The sequence below is a fragment of the Carcharodon carcharias genome, chromosome 7 (genome assembly GCF_017639515.1).
Source record: "Carcharodon carcharias isolate sCarCar2 chromosome 7, sCarCar2.pri, whole genome shotgun sequence".
NCBI classification, from domain to species: domain Eukaryota; kingdom Metazoa; phylum Chordata; class Chondrichthyes; order Lamniformes; family Lamnidae; genus Carcharodon; species Carcharodon carcharias.
This window is the reverse complement of record NC_054473.1, coordinates 130,055,154-130,066,245: the sequence shown is the minus strand read 5'-3', so window position 1 is coordinate 130,066,245 and position 11,092 is coordinate 130,055,154. Positions and strand designations below refer to the sequence as shown.

Below are 11,092 nucleotides of genomic sequence, written 5' to 3'. Positions count from 1 at the left end.
AAAATTAATTTCAGTTTGCTTATTTAGCTAGACAGTAAAGGTCCCATGTGCTATTCAAGGAAGTGCAGGGATTCTCCCTGTATCCGAGTCATGCTTTCTCTTTCAACCAGAATCACATGAAATCTATGGTGCAGAAACAGGCTGTTCAGCCCAACTAGTGTATGTCAGTATTTATACTCCCCATGAGCCTCCTCCCACTCTAATTGCCTCTTCCCGCTCAGCTCCCATTGTCTGTCAATCCCTTTGGCCTCATTCAAGCATCAAACCTTCCTTCAAATGAATTAATGATACCTGCTTCAATAACACCATGTGGCAGTGAGTTGGACAGTCTCACCAATCACCATGTAGAGAAATTCCTCTGAATGTCTTTATTTGATATGTTGGTGGCACCTTATATTTATGAACGCTCTTGTTCTGAACTCACCCAGAAGTAGAAACAATTTACCTTAGATTCACTTTATCCCAAATCCTTTCAAAATTTTGAAAATCTCTATTAGGTTTCCTCTAATCAGCTCTTTCCAGGAAAAAAAAACCTCAAATTTTTCCTGATGCATACAGCTTCTCAGTTCTGGAACCATATTTGTATAACTTTTCTGTACTTATCAAATCCTGCAATAACTTTTTTTGTGGTATGGACAAAAGAAATACACGGTATTCCATGTGGTTTAACCAAGGTCCTAAATAACTAACATTACCTCTCTGCTTTTGTGTTTTATTCCTCCAGAAATGAACCCCAGCACATTGTTTGCATTCCCAGGGTGTCTCCATTTTTCTCTTACCTGGTACCTTATCAAAAGCCTTCTAGAAACCCATGTTTAAAATGTCTACCGCATTGCCCTTGTATATTTTTTCTGTTGCTTCATTAATTAATTCAGTGAGGTTCGTTAAACATGGTCTTCCTGTTAAAAATCTATACTATTGCTATTACATTCTTAGGCTCTTGCTGTTTTATCATTTGATCTTTTAACAGATAGCTTGGTATCTTTCTTACCATTTACATTAAGCTAACTGCTTTAGAGAGCCCTGGATTAGTTAAATCTCACATTTTGTAAATAGGAGTTACAATCGCTGTTTGCCGGTGCTCTGATATTATCCTTTTTATATTGATTTTGTTTAAATATATCTCTTCTATTTCCCTCCTAGTCTCACTGAGTATCCAAATGTGCAATCCATCCAGAGCAGGAACTTTATTCTTCTTAGATTTGGCTAGTAACTCTTCTCTTTCTATCGTACCTGTTATAATATTGCTCTTGATTTCTACTGTTGTCATTTCCTCTTTGTTGCCAGTTCAGTGATAACTGAGGCAAAATATCTATTCGGTATCACCGAAAGTAGATTATGTGCGTTCATCATATTGCTATTTGTGGCATCTTGCTTTGCACGAACGTGGCAGGTGGTGTTAGCCTTCGCAAGTCTTCGTACATCATGTAAATCGTTATACGTGAAGCGGTTTGAAACATTTCAGAAAATTATAACGAAGTGACCTACAAAATGCTTAGTTTTCTTCTGATGTCTATTTACATTGCTTATAAAATGACTTGAAGGCACATACCTGCAACTGATGCTCTGAACATCATTCTCTTGAGAAGGTACAAATTACAATCGCGTTCTAATGTTGCCATCGTTACTTGACAGCAACATTCCACATGACATCATAATGATACCTGTCCTGGCCACACCCCCGGGACCACAAGCAGCCATTCATGAATTTGAGGAGGCGGGAGTCATCATCGCGCGGTGACGTAGAGCCGGGCCAGTGGTATTCTCGCAGAAGTCAGTTCCATACGGTAATAGTGCAGCTACCTGCAGCTGAGTCTTAGCAGTGTATGGTTGACATAGACTGTGGGCAACGCAGTGAGACCATGTCCAAACACCACAGGACACCAGCCAGAACTGTGGACAATATTATCGAGGTGAAAAGCAAGGTAGAGAATTTGCTGATTGCTTGATTTTCTTATGTAAAATTAGTATTTCTCTCAATGCTAAACTGGCTTCATATATCAAAGCCTATATAGCATCGTGGGATTTTTTTGGCAATGATGTAAGGTGGTTTAGGTTATGTAACAATGCAACAAAACGGGTCTCAATTCTACCGATCGCTGGTCCCTGGATGTTTTCCAGGGGCTGTGTGTGTGTGTGTGTGTTGTCTTCACAACTGCGCACAGACTACGGTTACTCGGGACGTGCTGCTCATGGGAGTGAATTGACCCGCTAGTATTGTAACAAACCTCACCTTCTTTCGCAAAAAAATCTCAAGGCGCCTGCAATTTTTTAGGATCTGGCGGCTAATGTTGCTGCGGCACTTGTTTTTCTTGCTTCCTGCACAGACTCTTTAAGCTATGGTGCCAGTTTCTCAACATCTCGTAATGTGAATTATGATCGCAATGTTGGAGCCATATTTAATGTTACGTATTGCAAAGAGTTTGACAGGCAGGGCTTCGCTCGCGAAAATGATATTATTGCTTACAAAATCTATTCTTGGATTTTTAGGACGTTATTTTGGAGCACTTGGTTAGTTTAATTGTTATTTTGCTGAATTAAAACCCTAACAGAGTTTAAACGTGCAGGTGCTGCAAACTCAATTATCTCTTTTTTCGCAGTTCGACGCTGAATTTAGAAGATTTGCTCTAAAACGTTCAAATGTTGGAGGTTTTCAGGAATTTTACCAGCTGATCCAAGCCGTCCATCAGATCCCGTACGTGGACGTATTGTTGGGATACACCGACATCCACGGGGATTTGTTGCCCATCAACAACGATGACAATTATCACAAAGCGCTATCGTCTGCCAACCCTCTGCTGCGAGTCATCATTCAGAGACGGGGTAAGTGCAGCACCTACTATACGACAATCTTTTTATTGCAACGCTGGCTCCCGAAGATGTTTCCCATTTTTTAAAAACAAATTGCTCTTGAGAGTAACGCGGAATCCGATAGTGGGTTAAATGGTCTGGGTATCGATTTGAAACTATAGATGGTCGCAGCTGGTAAGAATGTCCTTCTTAATCACTTATGATCCTAAATATACAGAGAACCTTGTAACCCCGATCCAGGCTGAGTTGATCATAAAAGGTCCTAGCTATGCACGGAATCCCGTTAATCCTAGCCAAAAAAACAGGAAAAAATAGCGTGCAGTCTCTTTCAATGAGAGTGCTATTTTTAACCGACGATTTATCCATTATTCACTTTGCTTTTGTCTTATTTGGGCTAAATATAGATAGTGACTCACTGCAGCCAGTGTCAGACTTGGCGATAAAAATGGCTTTAAAATACAGATTTTTAGGAGAAATGATCTAAACTCCGGGTTCCCTGTTAGAATCGTTGATTAGATTTATGGGTTAAAATATTATTTTGAGGCGGATGTGTCTCACTGAAGGGTTGCTGGTTCCTGGAAAGACTTGGTTTCTCTTTAAAAATACTCATGGGCCCCTATAACACTAGTTAGACCTCAGCTGGAATATTGTGTACAGTTCAGGGTGCCACACTTTAGTTAGGATGTGAACGCATTGGAGAGATGTAGGAGTTATACGAGAATAGTTCCAGGGATGAGAAACTTCAGTTATGAAGACAGACTGGAGAAGTTGGGACTGTCCTCCTTGGAGAGGAGAAGGCTAAGAGGAGATTTGATAGAGGTGTTCAAAATCTTGAGGGGGTTGGCTAGAGTAGATAGGGAGAAACTGTTCCTGCTTGTAAAATGATTAAGAACAAGAGGGCACAGATTTGAAGTGATTTGCAAAAGAAGCAAACGTAATGTGAGAGAAAACTTTTCACACATCGAGCGGTTTGAGTCTGGAATGCACTGCCTGGAAGTGTGGTGGAGGCAGGATCAATCGGAGCATTTAAGAGGGCATTAGATAGTTGTTTAAATACAACCAATGCGTAGGGTTATGGGGAAAGGGCAAGGGAATGGCACTGAATCATGATGGTCATTGGGAGAGCTGTTGCAGACTTGATGGGCTGAATGGCCTCCTCCTGCACCATAACAATTATGATATTCCATAAGTACCCAAATTAAATTGAATGAATGTGCATCCCATACTGATGGTTACATACTAATCTTCTAGAATTCTAACCTTTGATGTGCTGATATGTGATCCTAGTATTTTTCTTCCTGTTCATTGTGGAGTCTGCAGAGTGGATGAGGGGCTAATCTGTAGACATCAAAATTTGTGTGGGCTACAAACTTTGCAACCATAAAGTTATCTTACAATCCCCTAAACTATATATTATTACTTAAAAGTGGGGAAACAAAAATGCAGAGTCTGCAGCTTTCGAGTGCCTTAGATTAAATTGTCAACTAGTGATCCAAACAGCTGTAGAAAGTTAGTAGTGTGCCCTAATGATGTCTTAACAATGCATCACAAACTCAATCAGTGTAATTGAGAATTTATTGTATGCATATGTTCTTAAACTACAGTGGATGGATTGTTGCTATCATGGTGGTTTCATGACCTGAACATCTTTCATGCTACCCATGAATTGAGAATAGCTTTAGATTCAATTATGAAGTGGAACTCAATAGGTTTATTTAATCACAGATCTTTTGATTGCTTAAGGATAATTGAATAACATCTTGTCTGAAGTGCAGCTGCAATTCCAGTAAAAACCATCTTTTGTATTTTATATATTTGCTACCTTGCTGGTGTCAAGATAACTGTTGTAACCATAGGTAAATCGAGTTAGCAAATTTTTTTAAAATAAAGATTTAACATGTAGGTGGGAATCAAATATAGTATAGCCTGAGCATTAGTTGTTTGGAGGAAGGAGATTGCAAATATTTCACTCTTGCAGGAGGCATTTAATGCTTTTTACTGCCCATCTTGTCAATTTCTGCTCTGTCCAACCCACCCATCCTAGTACTAGCCCTGTGAACTCTGCCAGTGAATCAGCTCTCACTGCTCCTCTTTGCATCTCCTGCAGAATATCCATTCATTTGTGAACAAGGTCCTTTCCATCCATAAGCTCATTGTGGGTAATTGCACTGACCTTTGCCCCAATACTTTTTACTCTCTTCCCTATTTTCCTCACCTCTAAGTTTGCCTTGTCCATGAAACCTACCAACTTCTCCCTTGATCCTATCCCCAATAAACTACTGACCACCAATTTCCCTTCTTAGCAATATCAACTAACATGAGAGCCAACTGTGCATTCTCCTAGGGTGTTGTCCTCCTTTCCTTCAAATCTGCTATCATTATTCTTCTCCTGAAAGAAAAAGCACCCTAGGCCCCTCCATCCTTGCAAACTACATCCTCTTCCTCTCATGTCCTTAACTTGTCATTTCTCAAATCTACATCCACATTTCTCTGAACTCCACGTTGAATCCCTCCAGTTAGGTTTCCACCCTTGCCATAATACCTCAGATGGCTCTCATTAAAGCAACAAATGATAACTTATGTGACAGTGAAAGTGACAAAGGTAAACTATTCTTCCTCGTGCTTCTTGACCTGTCTGCAGTCTTTGACGTGGTTCACCAAACTATCACGACACCACACTATCCTCCTCCAATGACTCTGTGCTGTCAGCCAGCTGGGTTCCATTCTTAATTGTAGCCAGAGCAATAGCTTCAATTCCTACTCCTGCACCTTTTGTCCAACAAGGAACTGAGGTAATCATTGGCTTCTCTTCCTCCCATTTCTTAGCCACTTGGTGATATAATCTGAAAAGGTGGCATCAATTTCCACAAATAAGTTGACGACACCTAGCTGTACCCCTTCACTGCCTCTCCTGATGCCTCCAATGTCTTTAAATTGCCAGACTGCTTGTCTGACGTTCAGCACTAGAACAGAAATTTTCTCCAATTCAATCTTGGTAAGACTGAAGCCATTGACTTTGGTCCCTGCATAAACTTTGTTCCCATAGCCACTGACTCCATTTCTCTCCCTGGAAACTCTTGAGGCCTCCACTTTGGTATGATATTTGACCCCAAGATGAGTTGCTAACAGCTTATCTGTGCCATCTGTAAGATCACCTATTTCTATCTCTGTAACTTTGCCCAATGCCACACCCCTTCAAGCTCATGGGCTTGTGTTTTGTTACCTCTAGACTTGATTATTCAAATGCATTCCTGGCTGTCCTTCTATGTTCTACTCTTCGTAAAATGTTGCTGCCTGTGTCTTAACTCACACCAAGCCCTGTTCATGCATCACCCCTGTGCTTACATTGGCCCCCTGTTGAGCAACACCTACATTTTAAAATTCTCAACCTTTGTTTGTAAGCCCCTCCAAGGCATCACTGTTCCTTATTTCTGTAACCTCCTCTAGCCTTTCAACTGCTGCTCCAATTCTGGTCTCTTGATCAACAATAATTTTAAGCACTTTGTTATTGGTAGGCATGCCTTCAGCTGCCAGGTCCATGAGCTTTCATTTCCTCCCTAAACCTCTGTACCTTGCTACCTCTTTCCTTTCAAGACACTCCTCTTTGACCTCTTCGACCACGATTTTGGTTGTCTGCCCTAACATCTCATGTGGCTCTGTCAAATTTTGTTTGAAACAATGTGAAGTTTCTACATTATCTTTTTCAGGGCTACAGAACCATGTTCCAATAGTCTTTAAAGTCTGCTCTGAATATGGATTTTGTATTGCTATCAGACCTGGTGCAGTCATTGATAAGGATTACTCACTTCCTATTAACGTTTTGGTTATAGCTTATATTAAATTTTTTTAGTGAGATTGTTTATTGTTGCAGTGCTTTTCTGGTAGGTAAGCAAATGGCATGCTGCCAAGGTTCAAGAATGCAGTGGCACATATTCAAGAAGTTTAAATGCTTTGATATAATTGAGCAATGCTGATAAAGGCATGCAATGAAGACCTCATGAATTCCAATATAGCACCCAAGTATTTGATTTTGAGTGAGCTAACTTTATGGACTGATTTCTACAATCTTAAGTGGATAAGCAAGTGTTTTCCATGAAAATGCAGAACAGGTTGAAGGTGTTGATTTGAAGGTCTTTGTTATCTGTGTACTAACAGATGATGGTTGTACTGGCCAGGTGAATGATGAAATTTTATCCTTTCTCCACCACACCCAGCTTCATGAGATTATACAATTACTGCCTAACTGAATCCAAATCTGAGTTTGTGCCTCCAGAGTAAATCTTTTTTTACACAATATTATATTGTAAATCATAAAAGAAAATAGCAAAAAAATACTGCTCTTATCAGCTTCTTTATTCTCTGTCCCACAATATGTAATTCATACAATTTAAAATGTGGAGTGAACAGGACCTCCTCAAAGTTGCAATATTCTAGGGTTGCAAGTTTATGCCAGGAATATTGAACTGCTGCAACTAAACCTCAGTACTCTTTCAGTGCCAAACCTCCAAATGCAATATCATTGGCAATGCCTAGTACTGAATCTTTTCACAAGCAATCATCAACTGGAGCTTTGTGTCACAAATTGCTATAGACAAGTTCATACACCATTCATTTGTGCGTGCTCTTCCTGTTTTATATTTAACTTCTTTGAGACGTTCAGACATTCTTTTTAAACAAAGTTATATAAAAATTCTAGTTGGCTTCGGTGGTACCCAGTTTTACCATCTAACGTGGGGTTTTGTGCCACTGACTAAATGCTGGATGGATAGTGAACCTATATTCCATTCAAACTATTCTTTAGAAAAGCATATTGTTTGATTTTTTGGTGAACATTTAGCAAGAGCTAATATGCTCTTACAAGATGCTTGGCACAATTTGGTAAATCATAAATTGAAAAACCAAAATGGTATAAGTCACTAAACTAAAATGGAACTGATTCATTAGTGTGGGTTGATGATTGTATGAAGTGCTATATTTTGATCCATATTTAAAAATGCTATGTAATACAAGTTTTGTGTAAATAATTGCATGCAGTGTAGCAGTGAGTCACAGTCGTAAAGCAGTTGTAACTAGCTTTTATACATTTAGCTGATTAAGTTGGATGCTTGCTGATGACGCAGCTTGGTAACCTCTGACCTTTTTAAAAGTGGATAGGACTGTCTTGCAGTACTTCAGTTGGTAGCAGTCATGTGTATGTAAAATTCTAGTCATCTGTGTACAATTGACCTAACTTTAAATGTAGCTGTGTCCTCCACCTCACCCCAAGCTAATTTACAATGTAGACGAATGGCTGATTTTAAACATGTTAAATGTATGGACAGGTCCACAGATCTGATTAATGTCACCTCTTTGTTCCTGCAACAAGAAACTACATCTGCCAGTTCCTCTCACCTTGGCCAAGATTAAGAACAATACTTCTCTGAAGGAAGAGTTAGGAACGAAAACCATGATTTTCATTCCAAGTTTGGTCTCAGTTGAGTCACTGTTCTAGGATTGTACCTATCGGTTTATTAATAAATCAGTTTTTTAACCACAAAAGATCATTTGCCAATTATCAGTGAAATCTTGCAGTTAATCCTTCTAATGCGTTTTTTATTTGCAAAATGAGCCAGAGATCTGCTTACAGAAGTTTTAAATGGAGCTTAAAAAAAAGTGCTAATTTTGACATTTCCAATATGGGAAATTGCTGTGCAAGTAATGGGCCTTTTGCTGGATTTAGAGGTTTATTTGGATTTGTAGACCTGTCAATGAGATTGTTCCACAATGTGAATCCTTTGTGGAACAACGCAATCCTTCCTGCCATTGCTTTTGTACGTAGACTATGACTGTGTGAAATATTTTAAATATATTGCTATCATTGTAAAAACTGTCCATGTCAATGCTACTCTATGTAAGTACATAATCATGGGAGGCATGGTGAACTAATGGGATTTTATTTTAGTTAAAATAAATCAGGCAGTCTAGTGAAACTGGTGGACATTAGAGACAATATATGCAAATAAGCAACTTGAATCTATATTATACTAATGCTCTTGTCAGGGTTTTATTTCAGATTTCCAATGTCTAGATATTTTGCGTTTTGTTTCAATTAAATGTTGGATCTTTCTGATTTCTACAGTCCGATTACTGAGTAAACACACTGAGGCATCTATTGATATCTTAGTGTAGCATCTCTTTCCATTTCGCACAATATGTTGGCATTTCTTGGGAAGGTGCCATTTGTGTCCACTTGGTTATTAGATGGACAAATATTGACTCTTCTAACTGGAGTATATCTGTTGTACTTAACTCCTCTTGGGTTCACTCAGTTTTCAAATTAGATTCCTTTATTTTGCACAGTGGTCAATGTCAACTACCCCACAATGTTAAGATCGGCTTATTGTAAACTACTTTGAGTAACTGGATCAGGGTTTGGATTGTCAAATTCTGAGCGATCTGAGGTCTCAAATTTGTATTCCATAGGCAAATATTTTAACCGAGCTGTAAAATATGTCCCAGGATTATCCGCAGCCTGTCCCTTTGACTCCGTTCACTCACCCGCTCAGTGTGTGAGTGACTCCCCTTTCGCCCAGGAGCTCAGCTCTACTCTGGGGTCCACACTTAGGTGCAGCATTGCTGGAGGCAGTGTCTTTCTGAGGAGATGCGAACCCCGGGTGCTGTCTGCCCATTCAGGTGGATGTGAGAGATCCTGTGAAGAAAAACAGGAGAGTTAACTGTCCTGTGACCCTGACAAGCAGTCAGCCTGCTACTAAACCTGTCAAACTCTCTGATCCTTTATCACCTTTTGCGGTTTGTTGAGCCTTGCTGTGCCCAAATAAAAGGGAATCCCAAGCATATATAAGATAAGAGCCATGGTGTTAGAAGCAAGGTACTAGCATGGATAGAAGATTGGCTGTCTGGCAGGAGGCAGAGAGTGGGGATAAGGGGGTCCGTCTCAGGATGGCGGCTGTGACTAGTGGAGTTCCGCAGGGGTCAGTGTTGGGACCACAACTTTTCACTTTATACATTAATGATCTAAATGAAGGAACTGAGGGCATCCTGGCTAAGTTTGCAGATGATACAAAGATAGGTGGAGGGACAGATAGTATTGAGGAGGCGGGGAGGCTGCAGAAGGATTTGGACGGGTTAGGAGAATGGGCAGAGAAGTGGTAGATGGAATACAACGTGGGCAAGTGTGAGGTCATGCACTTTGTTAGAAAGAATAGAGGCATACACTATTTTCTAAATGGGTAGAGAATTCAGAAGTCTGGAGTGCAGAGGGACTTGGGAGTCCTAGTCCAGGATTCTCTTAAGGTTAACTTGCAGGTTGAGTTGGTAGTTAGGAAGGCAAATGAAATGTTGGCATTTATTTCGAGAGGACTAGAATATAAAAGCAGGGATGTGCTGCTGAGGCTTTATAAGGCTCTGGTCAGACCGTGTTTAGAACATTGTGAGCAATTTTGGGCCCTGTATCTCAGGAAGCATGTTCTGGCCCTGAAGAGGGTCCAGAGGAGGTTCTCAAGAACGATCCCAGGAATGAAAGGTTTAATATGAGGAATGTTTGAGGACTCTGGGTCTATACTCGATGGAGTTTAGAAGGATGAGGTGGGATCTGATTGAAACTTACAGAATACTGAAAGGCCTGGATAGAGTGGACGTGGGGAAGATGTTTCCATTAGTAGGAGAGTCTAGGACCTGAGGGCACAGCCTCAGAGTAAAGGGAAGACCTTTTAGAACAGAGACGAGGAGAAACTTCTTCAGCCAGAAAGTGGTGAATCTATGCAATTCATTGCCACAGAAGGCTGTGGAGGCCAGGTCATTAAGTGTATTTAAGATCGAGATAGATAGGTTCTTGATTCGTAAGGCGATCGAAGGTTACGGGGAGAAGGCAGGAGAATGGGGTTGAGAAACTATCAGCCATGATTGAATAGCGGAGCAGACTCGATGGGCCAAATGGCCTAATTTCTGCTCCTATGTCTTATGATCTTATATTCTAATTAAATAAATGGACAGTTTAGTGGTTTGGGGGGGGGGGAGAGAAGACCCATATCAGTGATAGTTGTTCAGCAAGCCTTAAGATCTTGTAAAGTTCCTCCCTAAATGAGGGGATGAATCTGTATGCACAATTGCTTCAAAACCACGTGGAAAATGTTTGCTGGATTTATGCTTGGGAGTGCATGACTCTCTAAAATTTCCCTGGTTTGATGCTGATCAGTTGTAATTTCTATAGGAAGGTTTATTTTCATGGTTAGGAGTGAGGATAGTTAGTGGCAGACCAGAGCTGCTTTTACAGAGTTGTATT

General features: G+C 40.3%; 1 protein-coding gene across 1 annotated transcript in view; it reads left to right on the top strand.

Moving 5' to 3' along the window:
* Window positions 1-1,758: 1,758 nt before the first annotated feature.
* The window catches only part of pard6a (par-6 family cell polarity regulator alpha), a 97,865-nt gene continuing 88,531 nt past the window's right edge, over window positions 1,759-11,092 (top strand). The window contains exons 1-2 of the mRNA XM_041192469.1: window positions 1,759-1,925; window positions 2,601-2,823. Of these exons, the coding sequence (XP_041048403.1) occupies window positions 1,827-1,925; window positions 2,601-2,823 (322 nt within the window). The 5' untranslated portion in view covers window positions 1,759-1,826. The remainder of the gene's footprint in view (window positions 1,926-2,600; window positions 2,824-11,092) is intronic.